The 24,630-nt window shown below is 36.8% G+C and overlaps 1 protein-coding gene across 7 annotated transcripts in view; it reads right to left on the bottom strand.

Moving 5' to 3' along the window:
- The window catches only part of ST3GAL3 (ST3 beta-galactoside alpha-2,3-sialyltransferase 3), a 203,742-nt gene that overhangs the window by 178,613 nt on the left and 499 nt on the right, over nt 1-24,630 (bottom strand). For all 7 annotated transcript variants that reach the window (XM_034414877.3, XM_060689876.2, XM_060689878.2 and 4 more), the window contains exon 2: nt 16,861-17,004. In XM_034414877.3, the coding sequence (XP_034270768.1) occupies nt 16,861-16,981 (121 nt within the window). In that variant the 5' untranslated portion in view covers nt 16,982-17,004. The remainder of the gene's footprint in view (nt 1-16,860; nt 17,005-24,630) is intronic.

Here is a 24,630-nt window from a genome sequence, read left to right as displayed (position 1 = left end):
ATATAGAGGAGAAAAAAGTATGTACTCTGTTTCCCCCAAAATAAGACATCCCCTGATAATAAACCCAATCGGGCTTTTGAGCGCATGGCAATAAGGCCAAGCACTTATTCAAAAAAATATAAGACAGGGTCTTATTTTCGGGGAAACACGGTAAATAATGATTTATACAGATGTTAAATTTTCTGGCGGATATCTAATTGCATATCTTGGCTATGCAGCTTTGGTACATATGAAGTTCACTACTCTTAAGCTTAATTCTCTTGTCTAAAGGAAACCTAAAGTTTATCCTGTACAACAACAATACAAGCAAAAACTTTTTTTGTCTCAGTAACTGCAATCTAAAACAGAAATACAACAAACCTCAACTTTTTTGGCTCTGATAACTGACCAGTTGACAGGAATGAAAAGAACTCCATATTTATCACATCCCTTGAACTCAGCATAGACTGCAAAAATGCTTTTAAACTAGTATTTGGCTGAACAGATCCAAAAACACAAATCCTGACGAAAAATCTGCATGTACCATTGGAGATATGATAAAACATTAGTATTGTTGGGCTCAGTGTAGATGCAAGAATGACACATCATAAAGTTTATCTTACATTTACAACTAAATTGAGTCCAACTCCTCCAAATTTCAGAGTGGGACAGAACATTCATAATAAAACTAATTAAAAATGGTTCTCTGGTTTCACTGCTTTGTAGTCAGCATCAGTGACATATAAATACACTTTCTTGAAGGAAACCTTAACTATCCCCCAAAATAAAAAAAACAGACTCTGGGAAATATCTGAAGTGATGGAAGCCAACCCCATAACAGAATCCAGTAATATGAAAACAGTACAAAAAAAAAGGCCTCAATACAGTTAGAAAGTGTAAAACTGGACATAGGTAAGATACTGTTCTAACCAGCAAAAAGCAAATGAAACACATATTTTGGTCTTACTTATGGTCTTGTATGGCCTTGTAAGGTTACTTTATGGATCTGTAGAGATCCACTTCCTCTTAGTTAGAAGAACTGGAGGGTCTAGCAACTATAGTAATTCTTTAAACTTTTCTTTACAGATTTCATATTCATAATAACATAGCAACAGTGACACCTACTGGCAAATAGAATAAACAGATGAATTTTTGCTGACTTAATGAAACATCATAGGAAACTTCTAATTTGTCTCTAACCTTTATCATCTTTAACCAATTGCAAAAATGATAGAAGACATAGACTAAAACTTTTGAAGAGAATCTTGTTGGGAGAACTGTTTTTAAGTAGACAAGAGTCCCTACAAAGATCTTGACCACTTGGTTTTATGTTACATTTGATATAACTTTGAACCCAGTCTTTCATTTAGACCTTTGTCCAGGTTCATAATATCAGCAAAACAAACACATTTTTCTCTAGTAGACCATCACCATAAAGAACAAAAATAAAAACCCACATCTGACTTAAAATTTTGTTTTAATGCAAAATAAATGTTGACTTAATTTTTAAAAAGCAACACCATTTAATTAAAATGCCAAGTAATCAGTTTTCCTATCCAAAGCCATTTCTACCCAAATGAAATGGTACAGTCACATTATTATAATATCTGGATTCACTGTATAATCAGTAAATACATATTATGGGTAGACTTCAATTTACAACCACAAGTGAGTCCAAAATTTATATTGCTAAGCAAGACAGTGGTTAAATGAATTTTGCCCCATTTTACAACCTTTCTTGCCACAGTTATTAAGTACATCACCACAATTAAATCAGTAACATGGTTGTTAAGTAAAATCTGGCTTCCCCACTGACTTTGTTTATCAGAAGGTTGCAAAAGGTGATCACATGACCCTGGGACACTGCTGTTGTCTTAAATATGTGCCAGTTGCCAAGCATCCCAATTTTGATCACATGAGCATGAGGATACTGCAAGAGTTACATGTGTGAAAAATGGTTAAGTCATTTTTTCAGTGCCATTGTAACTTTGAATAGCCACTAATTGAATGGTTGTAAGTTGAGGATTACCTGTATATTATGACATTGTGCAGAATGGCTGTGTTGCTCAAACAACAGTCTTAGTTTGGTTACTGAATTAATTCATTTTACTATAGAGGGTTGTATAATAGGAACCTGGTGGTGCAATGGTTAAAGTGCAGTATTGCAGGCTAAGTCTGCCACAGTCTGGAGTTCGATACTGACATGCTCAGGATTGACTCAGCCTTCCATCCTTCCAAGGTCTGTAAAATGAGGACCCAGATTGTTGGGGGCAAAATGCTGACTTTGTAAACCACTCAGAGAGTGCTATATAGCACTATGGAGCAGTATATAAATCTAAGCGCTACTGATATATTTACTGAATCATAAATCTACCAAAGAAATCAATCAGAGAGAAAAAAACTGATAAAACTAACTAAACTGAGCATGTGCCAAACAGAAAATTTATTCCTAAATTACATTTTTATATATACATGTAATGACTTTTTCATTAAAATTGTAAGCGGGCAAATTAATCTTGACTCCAGAGACCCCAGTATTGCTATTAAAGGTTTTAGAATTACTCGCTCCATTAATAAGTTTAACAAAACCCCAAACTGATTCTGAAAGGAAGGCATCAAAAGGATTCTTTAGAATATGATGAAACTTCTGAACTTTCTCCAAAGTTTGACATGAGCACTTGAGTATGTATCTGCATGCACAAGACACTTCCTGTGGGATTTCCTTGGAAGCTAACACAACATTTTAGATATTCACATGATTTCCATATAAGTATAAATGGAATAAAGTATATAAATAAGAAGAGGTACGCACTTTGTCTGGAATTATCCATTCAAAAATACTGATTCCCATCATGCTCCATGCATCCTTCAATAAAAGTTTTTATATGCCCATTTTATTTTTTCTGAGACATTTGATATATAGTTAAATTTTGGAAACAAAAATCTAGGTGCTACATATATTGATCAATCCAAAAAGGATTGATTGAATTGTCAGCGGTGAAATGTTTCTAAATTACCATATTTATTCAAAAATAAATATGAATTCTTCCAGGTTATTATATCACAGTTATCATTCAGTTAAAAGTCTTTACTGTTAAAGTTTTTAAAAAATCTTAAAAGGGAATATTCAGAAATATTGTGCCAAATAGTCAGCAGATTAATTCTTCAAACACCAATAGTAATGTGGCTTCATCAAAAAAACTGGCAATACTCAATTACTCTACTAATCAATATGTTAATTTTGTTGCATATTCAATAAATAATATTTAGGTTCATTTTTAGAATAAAAAGGTGCTCAAAATTTTGATACAGGAAAAAGGGCCAACCAATCCTCAAAATACTGTATTAGTTATAGATACCAGAAGTTGTCTTTTACAACATTGGTTCTCTAACCAATGTTGTAAAAGACAACTTCTGGTATCTATAACTAATACAGTTATAGATACAGACACTACATATATAATTTAGTCTGCAGAATTATTTATTTAGGCAGCTAGTATGTGGGTGGTTACCTTTTTGGCTTTGTTGATAGGCCCTGAAATCAAGGTTTAGGCTTAAAATAAATAAGTTTCTGGAATATACTAGTCTTTCAATCTCATTACTGACCAGATATTTTTGCCTAAGGAATATTAAATAAACTCTTTACTGAGCATAAGAATTGATTATTCACTTGAGGAACACTTCAAAATCATGCCAATAATTATTTAATATTGACTGGGTCCATATGATAAATATTTATTTAATTAAGCCTGTAGGAGGCAAAATCTTAACTGTATTTAACGATGACTCATGAGGAGAAAACTGGAACCAAATGCTTAGTCTGTAAAGTAGTTAGATGACACTGATTGAAAGAAAATAAAACAGCCCCCATGGGGAAAAAAGCCTACTGAATTTATACTCCTGTTTTAATTTTTTTTTTTTTTAGATAAATATTCTCCAGATTGCAGGAGTGAGGCCCAGCTTGGAAAATTCTGCATAAGATATAATATTTGAATTTCAGCTCCTATTTCCTTCTACAGTTCCAGAAACATATTGCAAATGATTACAAAATGCAAATTGCTCGAATATTTCCTCCACATGCACAGAACAGTATGGGGTCCCAGTACAGTAGAACCTCTGGTCATGAATGCTTCTGACCACAACCAAATCAGGTTCTGACAAAAAAAAATCACTTTTTTTTTCCTCAGCCGATTTCCCCTTCCGTGCCATTTTTTTTTTTTTGTAAGCACCAAATTTCCAAAATTAACTTCAGGTCATGACCAAATCAGTTTGAGACCAAAGTTATGAAACGAATTATGGTCGTGACCAGAGGTTCTACTGTATTTTGCTATCAACAATATTAAGAACAATACATGTAAATATATCATCCAAAAATTTTATGAAAGGCCTAAGGCAGTTTCAAACCAAAACTGAGTATACTGTACCAGCTAACAACTGGGCAAGAATCATCCTAAATTAAGCAAAATGAAAGACCTTTGGTTTTGTAAATTCAAATAGACAGATAAAAGTTGAAATTGTTAAACATGACATTTTCTCTAGGTTCCCAAAGAAAGAAGACTACTGCCCTCAAGTGGTTAACAAATTATGTACTTTGCATTACAACATTGATTTCAAAGATCGCTTGTTACTTGGTAATCTACAAAGACCTGCCTCTGCATGATTATGCCACAATATTGCCACAATATTCTGCAAGCACACAGAAAAAGCTCATAATCTGTATATAATTACAAAAATTACATAAAAATCTCACATATCAAGTAAGAAAGAAATACCCCCACATAAAGCTACTAACCTTTCTGGCTAACTTAACATGTTTTAAAGTATATACAATATTGTTCAATTTCAGATGTCCCAGATACAGCTAAATAATGCTTTCGCTATTACAAACGAACCTTCAGGGCTACCTTTCCCAAACAATTTTGACCCCTCCAAAGTGGTGCTCTTACAATACACTTTGTGTATTTGTGATAGCCCAATTTTATGAATTGAGGGAGCTCAGGACAGGATGTACTGTTTTTTTAATCACAGTACTCTGTTTCCCCGAAAATAAGACATCCTCTGAATGCACTAAAATAAGCCTTCCCCTGAAAATAAGCCCACCCCGAAAATATTTAAACACAGAGCTGGAAATCAGGTAAGACGGCAAGAGGAGCCCCATCTTGCTCCACATGCCTCAAAATAATAAGACCTCCCCAAAAATAAGGCCAAATGCTTATTTCGGTCTTCAAAAAAATATAAGACAGGATCTTATTTTCGGGGAAACACGGTACTTCTATTCTGGGACTTTGGAAGCTTTGGAAGCTACAATGGGAATTAAACATGAGAGAAATCTGCATTTTCTCTGGAGAGAAGAGAGGATGATCCAGCACCACAATCCTCCAATCAAATACTCTCCCCAAGCTGTGGCAGATGGGTTCAGAGTATCCTTCTCATCAAACCCAATTTAGTAAGTAGATTTATTGAGAAAAGTTATTACAAAAGAGTGCTATCTCAAACGCAAGCTCTATTTACAATGGAATCAAGGTTTGAATCCTGTCTGTACAGTGTAAGTGGCTACTCTCTTTTGAAAGGGTGAGATAGTTTCTATCTACCTTTGGTAACAGTTTCAGGCTTGCTAACTCCTATAGAAGTTTGGATATGATAGTGCTGTTTTTGAAAGCATATGGAGTTGCAATTAGGGATCCTTTGGAATAATTAATTAGTCTAGGAAAAATTAGTTCAGCAATATTCATTCTCACAGGAGTTGAAATGCAATTCAAACAAAGCTAGTATAAACAATGTTTGTGAGAATATTGAAAATACTGTAATTTCCAAAATGGTTAATATATTTTTAAAAAATAAATGAACATGAAAGGGGCCAGTTGTTCTACCAAGACACATAAGAAATTATCTGAACATGCTGCTCTGGGAATTCAGTATTTACAAGTTTGCTTAAAAATACTGCATTTTGTCCATGCAGTATTTTAGGAATGTAATGATGGCTAGGATCCAAATAATTTCCTGAGTAGGCAAAAGGGAATTATGATGGTATAAAGAAGTCAGAAGGCACCTGAATTTCTTCCAATTCACTTTCCTTAGGATTTAGTCCTTTATCCATTCCTACCATAACATCCCAGATGTCTTAAATGTGAATAGTGACTTTGGAAGGATGAGAGAGACTCTAGTAAATATTATGCAAGGAGAATCATGAAATAAAATCCATGTATACATCTCTTGTTCCAATTGGTTTATGCTACAAATTTTTGGTTGCTTCTGGAGTGAAAAATCAACGACTTGCATATTTTTAATTTTAGTGAGGTAATCAGTTCTACTACTAGAGCATAGCTTTCAAACCCATTTCCATGTAAATACTTTTAAAAAAGCAAATTATCCATTACAATAGATGTGGCATGAAATGGTTTATGGCTTCTTTAAATCCCATGCATCATCACATCAGAGTGATAGCCTCCTTGGAAATAGTTCATTTTGGAAATGTTCCCCATAATATATTTTTAAAAAATAGTGCTTGTATGAATTAAATAGAGAAAAGTATGATATACAACATATATCTTATGCTGTACTATTAAAGGCACTATGTTTTTGGTTTTTTTTGAAAAAAAAATTATTTATTTTTAAACATAAAACATAAAACAGCATCTTTTTAGAGCAAGGATTTGATCTGGTATAAAATAAGTATAAATTCCAAATTTCATCAGTTAACATCTTAAAGGGAAAAAAAAGAAAAAAAAAGAAAAAATCTAAATCCAATTTTTATCATTCAATCTAACATCTTATTCTAACATTTAATATTTTATTATGTAATCACCCTAAATCTTAAACTTCAAATCTAAACAGCTCTTTATAATATTCATTTATCATTTTAACAATCAGTATTTCATATATTTTCCTTACTTCAAAGACCTAAATCAAGTCAATGTTTCTTTTAACTCACATCTAATAATCAACATAAAGTATTTTATTCCTCTCTTAAGAACATTTCAAAATCAGTAACTGTTCTTCAAAAATATCTCCTCCACTCCTCCTAGGTTTATTTTTAGCTGGATTGCAGCTTAATTAGCTGGTTTCCAGGGATGCTTTCCTCCGCTCCTAACCTTATTTGTTGGCTGGATCACAGTTTAGTTGTAACTGCTTTCCAACATTTTCTCCTTCACTCCTCCTAGGTTTATTTTTGCTGGATAACAGCTTTTCAGCTGTTTTCCAGGGATGCTTCCCTCTACTCCTAACCTATATTTCGCTGATTCACAGTTTAGCTTTAACTGCTCCCCAGTATTGTCTCCTCCTCTCCTCCTAAATTTATTTTTAGCTGGTTCACAGCATAATTTCCTGTTTTCCAGGGATGCTTTCCTCCTCTACTCCTCTACTCCTTACCTTATATTTAGCTGGTTCACAGTTTAGCTTTAACTGGTCCCCAGCATTGTCTCCTCTACTCCTCCTAAGTTTACTTTTGGCTGGTTCACAATTTAATTAGCTGTCTTCCATTCCTTACCCTATATTTGACTGGTTCGCAGTTTGGCTCTCACTGCTCTCCAACATTGCCTCCTCCGCTCCTCCTAGGTTTATTTTTGGCTCGTTCACACCTAATCAGCTGTTCTCCAGAGATGTTTTCCTCTGCTCCTAACCTTATATTTGACTAATTCACAATTTAGCTTTAATCATCTGATCCCCAAAATCATACTTCTTTGCCAATTTAAACTAATAATGTGTTTTAGTATATATCTTCTCTCCTACTCTCTCCTGGACTATTAATTTTCTTTAAATTTCTCCCATTTCTTATTTGTTTCTTGTTTTTCTATGTAAAACAACATTTTAAACCATTTTAAACCCATTTACCATAGTTATAAAATCTATAAACAAGTCTTATTAATATTCAACAATTCATTCCCATTCTCTTATTTACTGTAGAAAAGCATCATTTTAAACCACTTTCAAATCCATTTTCTGCAACCATTGGAACGCTTATTAATATTTTTTTTGAGGAATTCTTTCAAAATATCCACATTTTTTGTAGTTTTTCTATAATCACATTTTCCCCACCTTGAAAATCACTTCTCTTAATAATAGTAATGAAAGGTAAAAGTAGGAAAGAGAAAGGGAGAAGAAAAAAGGAATAAAAGTATAGCAGAAAAAATCAAAAAGAAAGATTCAAAAAGAGAAAGGGGAAAAAAAGGAAAACAAAAAGAGAGGAATATAATAAGAGGATATTAGAAAAAGGAAAGAAAAAGTAGAAAAGAGAAAGAAGCAGGAGAAACGCTCCTCCTTACATTATTTAGACATCAATTACATAGAAAGTATTTACATCCATTTTAATCAAACTTTGGTACTTTTCTCATCTTGCTACCCAGTATATTCCGGTTTTCTTTCTCCAATCTGTCCAAACTTTCTTTTTTTTTTCTTTTCAGTTCCAATATCAATAAAGTTATAAAAACTAAAGGATTTAGTACTTTTGTATTCCATATATGGTATCATCATGTCTTCTTGTGGGGCTCCGCTCTTCCCTTATGTTAGAACACCATTAATCAGCTATTTTAATTGTTCCAATTAATTTCTTCTTTCCAACTGTCCATAAGTAGTCCAAAGACAGCTTAAGTACATCTAAAATCAAGCCTCCTTAATTTTTCCTCAAAATAATCCATTTCTGGAAGCAAGAGACAAAGTTTCTTCTTTAAACAGCAAACTTTCCACAGTTGCAATTTGCACTTTCATTCTGTCAGCCATTTTAACTTCCTCCGCTTGTTATTCTCATAGCTTTAAAAAAACATTCTGCTTGTTTCCTCTTCTCCTTCTTCCCCTTCCAAGCTAGTCCATTCTCATTAAAGACCAAAAAAATATCAAATTTTAAATCCATCCAAAGGGACGTTAAATTCCAAAAGCAGTCAATTGGTGCTATTGTCCTTTAATGGGTCTTTTCCTTGTTAATTGTTTAAATTCTTTGCCCAAATAGTTCTTAGCCGCTGTTAAGAGCCAGGGCATTATTAGTATTTAAATCTTTGAAGACTGTTCTCACCTGGGCTAATCCTACTCACCCGGCATTCAAACATCTTGCTCCTGTGTCTCCTCCTGCACTTTGCTTGTCCCGGCTGCCGAAGCCTTGGGGCAGCCACCATGGCTGCCTCTCCCACCACCGCCAGCGTAGAGGGCAATCCTCCTGCCCCGAGGAACCTGCCCATTCCTCTCGGCCGTCCAAGGGGTCCCTCTCTAATCCCCTGTCCCTCCAGGACAGGGTAGTTCTGCAGACCTGCCAGCGGTAGCTTAAAAGACGGGGTTTTCACGGGGTTCCAAAGAGCCCCGCTATTTCCCTTCTACTCACCGCAGTGCCAACCGGAAGTCACCCAAGGCACTAGATATTTGATTTTCAATGTTTGCCCAATTGAATCAACTACTGTGTTTCCCCAAAAATAAGACCCTGTCTTATATTTTTTGAACCCTGAAATAAGCACTTGGCCTTATTTTCGGAGAGGTCTTATTATTTTGGGATAGGTGGAGCAAGATGGGGCTCCTCTTGCCATTTTACCTGATTTCCAGCTCTGCGTTTAAATATTTTTGGGGAAGGCTTATTTTTGGGGAGAGGCTTATTTTAGGGTTACGCTCAAAAGCCCGATTGGGCTTATTATCAGGGGATGCCTTATTTTCAGGGAAACAGGGTAATTATGTTATGTGCTGTCAACATAAAACTGATCATACAACATTTGCTTATTTTTAAGTTTCATATCACTAATCAATCCTTTGTGTTTTACGATTTGTTTTTCAATTTCTTCAGCTAAATTAAGCTGAATAATACTTTGAAATAAATAAATATTCCTAATGTTTTGTCTTGAAAGGCTGAGCACTTTATGTCCTTACAGTGTGAAGTGGGATTTCCTGATGAGAAAAATCTTTCAGAAAATGTTTCATTACTATCGTGACTTTTAATAAAAGTTTTATATGTTGATATTCTTAATTTCACACTTATTATCCTTTTGTCATAAGTCTAGAATGGAAGAGCAGGGATAACTATTGCTCAGGTTAAATTAACCTGGTAAATACATTTTCCGTTTATTTATCTCTCTTATATTTGTACCTTAGAGCAGGTATCTTGCACAACTTATGTTACATTACTTTTATATTTTAGCTATCAAGCTTTGAAGCTTGACATTAGCTCTCTAATGCTATTCAAGCCTTGGTATGTTTTCTCTTCTTTTTGAACTCCTGAACTTTTTTGGAATTTGCACCTTTAATTGCCATTTATCAAAATTGTTCAGGTCCGGAAAGATTACCCTAAGTAATTGATTTACAGAAATAATATTTACCTTTAGCAATCACCATTCTCAGTTGGCAGTCACCACTGTATGATTTCATATGATATTGATGATATAAACCGAAGTTCAAAACAATACTATGATAAATAATATAAGAATATGAAGATCTTCTGAATGCTGGGCATTTTAAATTTATTAAAAGAAATTTCTGGAGCTCCAAATCTTGAATCGTTAGATTTTTTAACATATTCCTGATGCTTTAATAGTCATCCTATCTGCAACACTAGTGTGTTATATACTGAACTGGAATATATAAAGTATTCTAACAAGGTCTTGGGTTTGTTGCAAACTGTTAGTTTCCCAGAGCCCATCATATATTTTGACAGAAAACAACCAACAAATAATCAAAAAACTATACTTTTTACAATAATTCCAACCGACTGTGTATTTCTGATATTTACAGAAGTATAGATGAATATTTTAAATTTCTTTAAGTTTACTTTCATTTTTTTTAAGTTTTCCAACATTTATGATACAGGTTGCAAAAATTGCTTATTTGTGGTTAAATAGCCAAATTCCAGTAATAAAGAATTTTCTTGTCAGCAGCTAAAGCAAGAAAGAGAATATACCCAGATTTTTTTTTTTAAATCCCCAAAGACTTTAAAGGGAAAGAACATTATCAGTTTTACAATATGCCTGAATGTTTTAAAATGCTGAATTGTCCGGAATAAGCAAACATGGCTATAGCATATTGGTAAATCACTTCCACTTGGCAGAAAAACTAAACAAATCATGAACCTTTCATCCTTTGTTTGTTTAGCATTTTTTCCAAACCAGCATCCCTGGTTTATTTCTCAATTAACAAGTCAGAATAAAACCAGACAAATTAAAAAGTTTATCTTATCATGACTAAAGTGTTCCATCATTTTTTCAAGAATTTATATTCAGGTTGTTTCTCCATGAGACTTGCTGCCACAGATATGGAAACAAAATCAGGAACAACCAGCAGCAGCAAAGCAAGTCAGACCATTTTCTTATACGTCTACTTTCTGTTTCCATGGAAATGGAAAGACACAGGGAAAAATGATAAGAACGATATCCAGTTTTTTTCCTATCTCAAACTGCCATGCTATACAATCACTGGGGGGGGGGAGCAGTGGGAAGCAGCCACTGAAAGGAACAAGAAGGAATGAATATGGGGTCATATTTCAGCAGAAAACTGACCTGGGCTACAAAAAACAGTTATTGAACAATTTCCAAGAAGAGAAATTGAAGGGATTCTCAATCTGTGGATTGCAATCCTTCAACAAACGTGTGGCAGGTTACACTCACTCCTAATCCGCTGGTACTGGGCTGGGCCAAATGAATTATTCACATATTGAGTTTCTTATCTGACAGCTTTTGTGAAAGAAAAGAGTGTTACCATGAGTATAAAGGACACTGAAGAGAGGCCCAGCCCTGGGATCAAATTCTAAATTACTAAACACTAAATCACTGCCACAATTCACCAGGACCAACCAACAGCTGTCTTGTCCAGGCAAAACAGAAATTTTGTCAGAGAGCACGTTCCAAGAGTTTTTGTTATGGGAGAGGAAGGTCACACAAATTTATTTCTTATTTTAGGAAATTGAGGCATCACAAGGTTTGAGGATCTTTGACTTAGTAATTTGTAGATTTCAGAGCTGTAGTGTTTAGGAAGCCTGATCTATATTTGCCAACAAGCAGAAGGTGTGAAGAACTTTGCAAGAACTTCTACAACAGATGCTAACAGAGAGCAGATATTACAATTTGATTACACAAATAATTTATTGCTACAAATCAGGTATGAAGAGTCCCAAATCCAGTCCCCAGTTTTTTATTTATAGGCTCTCAGATGAGGGATTGAGAAAGTCTACTGCCTTAGGCCATGGAGACCTGTTATCAAATCAATTCATAAATATACTAATGATGTGGTTATAAATATGCCATTCTTATAGTCTAATAATAATAAGTATTCAAATATTTTTTCTAATTTCTTTAGAACAAAATGTTCTCTTTTCAATTATGCTTACATTCAATCTTTAGGAGACATATTTAAAATTTAGATACACAAGTATACCTATTGTTTGATGTGTTAAGGTTTTCATCATAACCAATTAAGTCTTTTCCATTTAATATCTAAGCTGCCCCTGCTGTTTATTCTTCATTAGCTGCTTATTGAAAAAGTTGCGGAGAGGAAGTTAACCAAACAATAATCTAAAAAAAGGGGACACACTTCTTTTCTTTGTTTTGACCTGTTCCCCAATGATAAGAAGCATCTGTATTATACAGGTTCAGATACATTTGTTGCTTGGAAAAAGAAATGGTAGGTGGAAAGAAAAAAACATAAAACATTTTAATTTCTGCTGTCTAACTTTCCTGAAATGGGCGTTGGTCTTACCTGATACGCCCTTTCTGCGATAGGTGGGCACGGCAGTCATGCCTGGGAGTGACACTGCCTTGCTCCAATGAGACCGAGTCTGCTGTAAAGTTCTTAAGTCCTGCCCCTTCCTGTGTAGTCCAGTTTTGAGACTAAGTAGATCAGCAGACTGTCATGTCTGGAAAATTAAAATATACGAGACTGCCAACCACCCCCATGCCCAGGGAATGGCCCAACAGGGAGGGGCTGCCTGCCGTGCCCATCTATCACAGAAAGGGTGTATCAGGTAAGACCAACGCCCATTCTCATGACAGTGGGCACGACAGTCATGCCTGGGATATACCAAAGCCAATGTCCTATAGGGTGGGATCAGGCCGGATCCGGGAAGCAGTTTCCAGATGCACTCCTTGCAATACCCTCCTTCCAAATGCCGCATCAGCCGAGGCGTAGGTATCCAACTGGTAATGCCGGATAAACAGAGTAGGAGAGGACCAGTTGGCCGCCCTGCAAACTTCCTCCAGGGGGGCCCTAGTGGACCAGGCCGCTGATATGGCCACGCTCCTTGTGGAGTGGGCCGTAATATTCTGGGGAACCAGCAAGGCCTGGACTGAATACACCGTAGCTATGGTAGCTCTGATCCACCGGCCAATGGCCGAAGAAGACAGCTTGGCGCCCATGGAAGAGGGCTGGAAGGCGACAAATAGGGCTTCCGTGCGACGGAAAGAAGATGTGCGGGCAATGTAGATCTTGAGGGGTCTGCGAACGTTAGAGTGTGCCATGCCCTTTCTAATCAGTGCTGAGGAGAAGGGCAGAAATTGGGAAGAACAAGTTCCTGCGATCTGTGAAAGACTGAGTTGATCTTGGGAATAAACGCCGGATCCAGACGCAGGACCACCTTGTCTGCATGAAAAATACACAGATCTTGGCGGCCCGACAGGGCCACCAACTCTGAAATCCGGCGGGCTGAGGTTATGGCTACCAGGAAAGAGACCTTGAATGATAGAAATTTGAGGTCCACCTCCCGAAGAGGTTCAAAAGGGTGTCTAGTGAGTGTTGACAATACCTTGGTAAGGTCCCATGTAGGGAACCTGTGTATGACTGGAGGCCTGAGGTTTGTAGCTCCACATAAAAAACTGTGAATCAAAGGCTCTTTAGACAGTGTGACAGCTGACGAGTAAGACAGAATAGATGAAATTGCGGATACCTGGCGCCATAGAGTATTCAGAGAGAGACCTGAAGAGAAACCGTCTTGTAGGAAACCAAGGATCTGAACTACCGATGCTGATGTGGGAACAATACTGCGTCATCTACACCATTTGGAGAAAGCAGTGGTAGATCCGTGTCGAGACGCTTGAATGGTTGCAATGACATCCGGCGGAACCTGAGCTTTCGTCAAGAGGAACCGCTCAATCTCCAGACAGCTAGCTGGAAGGACTGAGGATCTGGATAAACTAGCCGTCCTTGTAGCAGCGACACCTGACTGTCGGGAATCCTCCAGGGAGGGGCCACCGACAGGGATACTAGGTCCGCGAACCAATGATGGCGAGGCCAATGGGGGGCCACCAGCACCAGTTCTGCCCTCTCTCTGATGAGTTTCCGGACCACCTTGGCTACAAGAGGGAAGGGAGGAAAGGCGTAGAGAAGGATTGCGTAAGGTGTCGACTGTTTCCGCTTCCTGAGCAGGGAAATGGGAAAAGAAACAGGGTAGTTGATGGTTGACTGCTGAGGCGAACAGATCCACTTGAGGATGGTCGAACCATCTGGAAAGCTCCTGGAATAGCCGAGGGTGTAGGCTCCACTCTGCCAGGTCGATTGGATTGCGGCTGAGGGAGTCTGATAGAACACTGGACACCCCCGAAATGTGTTCTGCTCAGAGAGATATTAGGTGGGACTCGGCCCAGAACCCCAGCCGAAGAGACTCCTGTAGGAGAGCTCGGAACGGGTCCCCCCCTGTCTGTTTATGTGTGCTTTGGCAGCGATGTTGTCTGTGAGGACTAGGACATCCCTGCCCTCGACCTGGGCCAGGAATCCCTGAAGGGCGAAGAAGATCGCCCTGAGTTCTAGGAGATTTATGTTGAGATCGCATTCCGGAGGGGTCCACCTGCCCTTAATCATGTGCATCTCCAGATGAGCTCCCCAACCTACAAGGCTGGCATCCGTTGTGATGACTAACAGTTGAGGTTCCAGGAATGAGCAGCCCTTGGAGACATTCTCTGGTGTCCACCATTTGAGAGACTCGACGGCATTCGTGGTTAGGAAAACTTTAGCTGACACTGTATCAATTACAGATCCTAGGTGCTGAAGACAGGTAGAAGGAGTCAAATGACTCTTCTTCCAGTTAATGGAAAACCCATGAGTCCTTAAGATATCAAGAGATGTGGCAACAAGATGTGGATAACAAGAGAGTGATCAAACACAAAGATATACATAGTATATGTTTATCAAAATGACAGAAAAATTAAGCATACAGTCTAGTCTCTTTCTGTAACATTAGCAGAAGTAGAAAATTTTTAAAAGGATGCTATTTAATTTATATATGTCATAAATTGAGATGTTAACAAACCAAACAGAACATCATATGACCTTCCAATCATTAAGATCACATACAAAATATACTATTCAAATACTATTAGTTATACCGATTGTAGTACATCTTTTTATTTCCTATCAGGCTACATTGAAAGATGTCAGCTTAGAGTGTGCCCAAGTACCTGGGAATACATCTCACCAAGTCACATGAGACTAACTTCTTAAAAAGTACACATTATATCATGGTTGCTATAGTCCACTATAATTCTATTTTCATACATTCACCCTTATTTTTAACTCCCTTGAAATAATTTGGCATACTATTATTTAGATACCTCGTATCACAATAATGAGATTATAGTAATAATTAAATTGAGATGTTATAGACAGTTTTATAACTGAGCAGGATGCTCATAATCTGCACCCTTAAAAAATAGACTATTTTAACATTAACCCCTGAGAAAATGCTGCCACAAAAGTGATTGTAGACGAAAGCCAGTAAACCATCTTAATTTATCCTGATCAAATCATTACCTTTAAGTTCAGCTACAAAAAAAAAACAAAAAAACACTAACATCACTTCAACAATATCCAACATATGAAAACTATTTATATAATATTCATATATCAGGAATGTTTATGTGACTAATACAGACATGGAATTTATTAGCTCATCATCATGCAATAAAATTGTATTAAACCCAGGAAATATAGAAAGGTGATACATTCAAATAAAGCAAAAAAGAAGTAAAGCTAATGCTGAAAGAGATTGTTCTCAGATTAATTCTGAATTAACTGTATTCCCTGTCTATAGTCGTATTCAGGATTTAATGAATTATTTAATAATCAAATACTATCTCCAAACTTAATGAAATACTGGAAAAGCAAAAACGAATTCTCCATTTGTGACAAGACTAGTCAAATCTTCCTGGATGTGGTAACCTCTCCATGTGCTGGGATACTCTTCTCTGAATTGTTTCTAAATTCATGCAACGTTGATGCATTCATTGTATCTAAGTAGTTATGAATTATACATTATAATGTATGTAATGTACTCATAAATATCAAATAATTCATCTATACAACCAATTCAAAACAATCTGACAAGTTACATAGATATGTAATAAGTTTGTGTAATGGTTCAGTTTTTAAAGCAAAAAAGCTACTTTGGACCATGTATGTAGCAACTCCTCTTTAAAGCAGGCACCATATTTCTGATTACAAGGTAATCAGCAGCACCATCCTAGGAAAAAGATACATTTAAGAATTCGCAAATGTTGCATGTGTGTACCTGCATAGCCTTTGAATACAAAGTGCTGCACAGCTTTAATACGTAAGCTAAAGAAAAGAGAAATGACAACAACATACCTCTCTACACATAGAATAAAAGTCCACTTGAAACAAAGGCAGAGGACATATAGAACTCCCAAATACCTATGCACAATTTTTAATAGCATGAATTATAGCCATAACCACGAAAATGCCTTTATGTATCAAAAGTAGAAAATGTACAATTTGTTTAAATGTTCAAATAATTAGTCTTATAACAAAAATACTGAAAAAAGAGCTGTAATTTAATATTATAGCTCATGAAACACCACAACAGTTGTTTGAGTTTTCCTTAGGTTATTCTAAAGAGATAAAACTTTTAAAAATATGAAAATTATTTAGCTATAAATCAACAGATTCTTGGCTGGCTTACGCAATGACTATACTTACTTGAATCCTCCCATCGGAGCAGATGCAGTTTCCAAGCTGAGTAATACAGAAACCCCAAGACCAGGAAGAGGCAGAGAGCAAGTAGCACGTTACGCATAAACACCAGAAGTCCCATCTTCATACGGAATAGCTTTTCTATAAAATCTGGGTGGAAAAAAAGGGGGATATTCTCAAATACGTTATATAGCATAAGATTAAGATGTTTGACTAGGACTGGAGAGACCAAGGTTCTGGTCTCACCTGGTGACTTTGAGCAAATTACTTTCATTCAATCCAGCCAACTTTGCATGGATGTTGTTATGGGGACCAATTGAAGGAAAGAACCTTATGTAGATCAACTTGAGTAGATCAACGTGAGCCAAGGTGATGCAGTGGTTAGAGTGCAGTACTGCAAGCTACTTCAGCTGACTGCTAGCTGCAGTTCGGCAATTCAAATCTCACTGGCTCAAGGTTGACTCAGCCTTCCATCCTTCCAAGGTGGGTAAAATGAGGACCCAGGTTGTTGGGGGCAATATGCTGACTCTGTAAACCACTTAGAGAAAGCTATAAAAGCACTATGAAGCGGTATATAAGTCTAAGTGCTATTGTTATTGAGTTCCTAGACAAAAGTTGGGATATACAGTAATTCTAACAAAGAAATAAATTAAAAAACCAACTATGTTTAAGTTATCTAAGCATGTGCCATTCCCAACACATATAATATCCAAACATACTTATTCATGACACCCGAGTAGAAATAAGTTTTGTGAAATAAACAGGATGCATTTCTCAGTAATTTGCTGCTTTTCCAAGCGTGATTCAGAAATGCTGCTGCTAGGTGTTCTTAGAAAGCTTAATCTGAAGAACCTGTTCGCTATTGAATTGTTTCTCAGGAACATACTGTTTTGGTTACTTAAAACAATACCCAAAGTAAATTGTCATGCAAAAAAAATATTTCACAGAACTAAGAAATGACACTGGAAAAGACAGTATAACCAATACCTCTTAATTATATAAGTAACTACTTAAACATAATTATTTTAATATAAAGTTGTAACAACCCATTTTTCCTCTACTGTAAATATATCACAGTATGTATTAAGGTGATCCACATTTTTTGTAATAGTAACAATAGGATAGGTACTATAAACTAATATTAAGCTACACTGACTTGTATGGTGGTTGCAAAGTATTTCTCATTAGACCCTGGAAAATTAGCATCATGTTGCTCATGTCATGATGTAACAAGAATAATTGCTTGCTGAGATATGGAAGATGCAAATCTGCTATTCTAGAATGGACTACTAACTTTATGCATGAGTCACTGTGGTTAAATTGGTAAGTTGTGTAAGAATCACAAGAACGAATATTTTGGAGGAATTGTTCATTTGCATTATTTTGGACCAGCAACATACAGACGTAGATCAAGAGACAGAACTGAACCACAAGTTTAGTCACATGCCTGTCCTTTCTCTGTCTTCCCTTTAACAAGAGCAGTTTGAGTAATCAATCAGAATAGAGCTGGGAGGGACCTTGGGGAGGTCTTCTAGTCCAACCCCCTGTTCAAGCATGAGACCCTATACCTGGTACCATTTCAGATAGGTGGCTGTTCAGTCTTTTCTTAAAAATCTCCAGTGATGGAGCACCCACAACTTCTGAAGGCAAGCTATTCCACTGATTAATTGTCCTCACTGTTAGGAAGTTTCTCCTTAATTCCAGATTGTTTTTCTCCTTGATTAGTTTCCATCCATTGTTTCTTGTCTTGCCTTCTGGTGCTTTGGAAAATAAGTTGATCCCCCTCTGTCAACATTGAACCACTTTGTGAATCTTTTTGCGGCAGCCCCTCAAATACTGCAATACTGCTACCATGTCACCCCCTAATTCTTCTTTTCTCTAGACTGGCTATATTCAATTCCTGCAACTGTTCTTCAAACGTTTTTGTGTCCATGCCCTTAATCATCTTAGTTGCTCTTCTTTGCACTTTTTCCAAAGTCTCAACATCTTTTTTGCAATGTGGTGACCAAAACTGGATGCAGTATTCCTGGTGTGGTCCGACTAAGGATTTATCAAGCGGTACTTAGCTAACTATTTCCTGTTTTGATCCAACACCATTCTAGAAAACTAGCTTAGTCAGGAAACTACAAAAATCCTAAAAGAACTCATGGTTAAATGCACACTCATCAATGAAAGGACAGTGAGAAGAGGAAGCGCTCAATCCTGTTTTCAGTTCACTATCCCCTGCAGCAAAACTCCATCAGATTATATCTTGTTAAATTACAGATTAAAACCGCCTGGATGGGTACAGTATAATCTATTCTTCGTTGTGTCCAATTTAGCTTTGCAATTTTATTAAAACATTTTAACAGAATACTGGCCAAACTGTTCTGAATTCCACAATAATCCCAGGCAAGCTGAAGCAATTATGGTGATAGTCATAATTTTTTGAACCAGATGTGAAATTTAGATAGACAATATGAATTGATTTCAGGGTAATTTGGCTAGATGTATATACACAGTAATGCTAAACCAAAATGAGGTTGTTTGGATTCAGTTTAACATGTTCTTTCATAAATTTTGATTTATGACTTAGTATGTTCTCAAGCCCAAACACAACGCTCGAGCAAACCATGAGAACAAAATATATGGCTAAAGTCACTAGACTGAGGCAATTGTTCTTTGCCCCACTTCACTTAGTCTTTGTTTACAGACTACGTGATGTAGGAGAATACAAGTAGGAATGAGAGCACTTTACGAATTAAAAGATAGGTGTCTTTTGATCTTTCAGCAAAGAAATAAAAGCACCACTACCACTTCAGCCATGACTACACACAAGAACCCTGAAAAAGGCAACTTCATGTCAGCTGAATTCCAGCAGGTTGCCAAATCATGGCTTCAACTTTCCATAATCTGTTTTCAAATACCTTCTCCAAACATGTGGCAAGTGAAAATGTCATGGGCTGGCTTTTCTGAGAGCACTCTGGTAGGAAAAAAAGAACATGTTCCATAAATAAATAAGCAATGCTGAAAGTTTCCTCCAACATCAAAGAACAGGACTGATGGTACCCCTCACCAAGATGCTATGAATGAGCAATTATAATTCCCCCCTGAGCTCTGCTCCCTGCTAAGTATTTCCCCTGAACTTCAATATTCCATTTGACCAAATAACTAGGAAAAACCATACCTTGAATGTCTCTATGCATCGTGCTGTTGCACTGTTTGTTGCTTCCTTCTCACCAATTTGCTGTGAAGATATTTCACCTGACAGTCAGATGAAGCTCCAAAGTTGCAATTGGACAAATTAGAAATCTAAATTTTCCATGGATCAGCTTCAGAAGGATACAGGTAGTCCTCAATTTACAACCCTTCTTTTAGTGACCATTCAAAGTTACAATGGCACTGAAAAAGTGACTTATGACTGGTTTTTATACCTATGACCACTGCAGCTTCTCCATGGCCATGTGATCAAAATTCAGGTGCTTGACAACTTCATGTATTTATGACAGCTTCACTGTCCCAGAGTCATATGGTCACCATTTGTAACCTTCCCAGTTGGCTTCTGACAAGCAAAGTCAATGTGGAAAGCCAGGTTCACTTAAAAACTGCATGATTCACTCAACTACTTCAATGATTTGCTTAACAATTGTGGCAAAAAGGGCGTAATGTGGGGCAAAACAACTGCCTTAACAATGGAAATTTTCAGCTCAATTGTGGTCATAAGTCAAGGACTACCTATGTAGGCAATGCCATTACTGCAATAGTGTACCATTGCTGAAATAAAACAGAAACCTTCTAATCATAAGTTTGATAAGAGGCAGTTATTTAAAAAGGGTACCTCCAAGTCTCACTATTAGTGTTGTAACCCTTTCATAAAAGTCTAGGAAGCATATATACTCTCCTCAGCCATTTATCTCAATGATTCTCAAACTCTGATCTGACAATCACGAGGTAATTCCCCCATAGCCTTTCCATTTTCACCAATCAAAACTGGTAAGCTACCTGAGCCTCTTGCCTTCCCATATTCACCAAAAATCAACTGGCCAGACCAGGGCCATTTACTTCCTCTACCTGCCATCTCCCTGCATTCACTGCCAGTCAGTTGGCCAAACAAGAGCCAATTCACTAACTCAGCCCCACATCCCTGCATTTACCATCAATCAGCTACTCATCACCTCAGTACCATCACTCAATATTTCCCACCAATTAATAATGGATTACCTGTAGTTCTGAAAACGCTGATTTACTGAAAAATACAAAGGTGAATTCCCAAGCTCTTGAAGTCAAAAACAAGAAGGGATTATTGTTTATTTAATTGTGTGATTTTGGCACTTTCAAGAATCTACATTAGTTGTTCACATTCACAATTACACAAAGTTGAAGAAATGCTAGTTTAAATGAATAGGAGTAGCTGACAAAGGCACTCTACTAAATTTTTAAAAAGCAGGACTGGCAGAACTAATCATTCTTATTTATTATTGCAAATTTACAAAGGCTGACATGTTGAAACTACCACACCCAAGTTCTTCTCATGTGTACTGCTCTTGAATCAGATCTTACACGTTTCTTTTGTTTTCCTTAGCTAGATGTATGACTTTACATTTCTCCGTTAAATTTTATTCTTTTGTTTTCGTCCACTTTTCCAGCCAAAGTCTTACGGAATTTTTCCCCCTCTCTTTCTGGGTACAGAGTATAGTCCTTGACATACAGTCACAATTAGGACCAGAATTTCTGATGCTAAGCAAGCTGGTTAAGTGAGTCATGCCCAATTTTACCACCTTTTTGCTATGGTTGTTAAGTGAATTTGGTTTCTCCCATTGGTTGTTGTTTTTTTTTTTTTTTTTTTGTGTAGAAGGCTGCAAATGACAATCATGGATGCTGCAACTATCATAAATACATGCTGGTTGCCAAATGTCAGATTTTGATCACATCATTGTGACAGTCGTAACTGTGAGGATTAGTTGTAGGTCACTTTTTTCAGTGCCATTGTAACTATGGACAGTCATAAAAGAATGGTTTTAAGTCACGGATTACTTGTATTAGAAACTTCATCTTGTCCATTGCTTAATGAAAGAGCCGCATCTTAACTTCTCTTCAACCTTGTCTTGCTTGAGCCATTATGCTGTTTGTATGTGGCTTGAGCCTGACAAAGTTCTAACTGGATTTTTTTGGCCCAAAAAGTCAGTGGCCAGTAATCCTTGATCATTACAATAAGAGAGAATAACAGCCAATTATGATTGGAGAGTATTTGTCACTTCACTCAAAGGTCAAAGAGGACACACTAACTTTACATCCTGTACTCAATATGTTCGATTTTGCTCTTCAAGAGACCCATAAAAAGTATAAGGTCCCTTAGAATTTACCAAGGATAGAGCATATAGATCTATTTGTAGTGATATGAACACGTACATCATGTGCTCAGCCATACATTTATTGGTAAATAAATAGTACCACAGAAACACAGACTCCAGTGGTCTTCCAGTTTAGTCAAGCAAACATTCTTTGGCAAAGCATCTTCCCTTTTAAAACCTTACACAACCGTCACCATGTTGAGATTTGTTTGGCCCCCAATCCTATTGGCATTTCACAACTGTTTGAAAACCAGTAAATTCCCCCAACCACATAGGTTGGATGAGGTCATCACTGAGGTTTTCCTTGACATGATTGTGATTCTGTCTGAGTTTGATTGTCCTTGAGTGCAATTGTACTATTCTTGTGTTATTCTTGGGTACTGTTATATTGTTTTTATTTCATTGATTTTAATTCTAAATTCACCACCCAGAGTCACAATTGCAAGATAGACTATTCTGTAAATCGAAGTACAGGTAATCCTCAATTTACAACAGTTTGTTTAGTGACCATTAAAAGTTACACTGGCAGTCAAGAAAGTGACATGACTGGTTTTCACACCTATGACCATCACAGTATCCCCATAGTCGTGTGATCAAAATTCAGATGCTTGGCAACTGACTCATATTTATGATGGTTACAGTGTCCTGGGATCATGGATCACCTTTTGCAACCTTCTGACAAGCAAAGTCAATGTGGAAGCCAGATTCACTTAAGAACTGTGTTACTAAGTTAACAGCTGCAGTGATTCACTTAACAGCTGTGGCAAGGTTGTAAAATGAGGGAAATGTCTCATTTAATGTCTCACCTAGCAACATAAATTTTGGGCTCAATTGTGATAAATGTCTCACCTAGCAACATAAATTTTGGACTCAATTGTGGTTGTAAATAGAGGACTACTCATAATAAATAACTAAATAAACAAGTTCTGTGTGTGTCATGACATCTCTGAAACTTCTCATAGCTTAGATATGGAGTCCATACACATGACAGCATCCAAAGCAAACTCAAACTTCCAAAAGCAATAACAAAATCAGTTTTCAAAAGTAATTATTATCAAAGCCTCTTCGTATTCTTTTTGTGTACAAAATGGCTACAGTCACATTGTAAATTCAACTCCTAGTCTAGATCATTTATGGGAATTCATCATGAGGAAGTGCAAATGATTGCAAATAGGCCCCAAGAAATACAATTGCTTGTGGCTGAACTGCAAGAGGTCAAAACATAGCTGGAGGTTAAATGTCTGAATTGCCTTGTAAAAAATCTTCACCTCAGTTGTAAAACCGATGTGAAAACATTACGCCAAAGCTTTTTCTGACATCATACTCTAGTGTATGTGTCCATGTACATTCTATTTTGTGTTTAACAAAGATGCAAGTGAGATTACACAGACCTTCATAAAATTAGAACAAGTTGATGAAACCCATAAGGAAAATCTGTTAGAAGAAGAAAATGATCAGATCTTTCTAGATACACTCTGACCAAAACTATTCTAAACTCTGTTAGCAATGGGTTTCCTGTCAGCTTATCTTCATCTGGACAAATGTCACTCTGAGTAGAAATAATGACTAAAAATGTTTGAATTGTTTCTACTTCTTAATATCACATAAGGTGTGGGTGGTGCCTATTCTCAAGTTACTTTTACTTTTTGGGTCCTACTCCTGGCTCTTTAAACAAAACAGCTTGCTTTACAATTCAAATTGGCATTCTTTCACTTTGGGATCATTCAATAATACAGCTGGAGAATTTCTTTGGCTACTCAGTTATAGAGGCAAATAGTTCACCCAAGCAGTGGAAACACAAATGGAGAAAACTTTAGGCATCAACAAATTAAATCAGTGTTCTGACACTCATTTTCCTTCATGCTTCCTGCTCCTTCACTTCAACATACTCTACCAGCTTAGAATACAGGCAAATAACGTGCACAGCCCCAGATATTGTAATCCAATAGTTCTAGCAAACATTGCACAATATTAAGTGATGCAGGCTGTTAGAACCAAATAGTTGGAGGATCATGAATTGATGACCCCTATCAAAGTGGAACCACCTCTGGCTATTTCAGAAGAAAGGACCCTTTTTTTAAAACATAAAAACTGGTCTCAGTCAAACCACCATCCCTCCTACTTAATATGGACTACCTTACCCATTTCTTTCACTCCCATTTTATTCCTTCCAAGCTGTCAATTTCAACCAATTCTACCCAGCAATTAATTCCAGGACCTCTGCGGGTTAAAAAAACCAAACAAACAAACCACACACATACATACACACAAATCCTACCACAAATAAATAAGAATGGCTGATGGGGTGAGCAGGAACTATTAGCCTGGTGAAAATCGAGACCACATCCTAGATGGAATAAGGAAACGAAGCGCCACGCAACTAGGATGACAAGGGCACCCATCTCGCCAAACGGGAACGAGTTGAACTACAAGACCATCTGAATAG

This window comes from Pantherophis guttatus, chromosome 3 (assembly GCF_059756535.1).
Source record: "Pantherophis guttatus breed Tessera chromosome 3, ASM5975653v1, whole genome shotgun sequence".
Taxonomy (NCBI): Eukaryota; Metazoa; Chordata; class Lepidosauria; order Squamata; family Colubridae; genus Pantherophis; species Pantherophis guttatus.
Note: the sequence above shows the minus strand (reverse complement) of the source record. Positions and strands in the feature narration are given on the sequence as shown.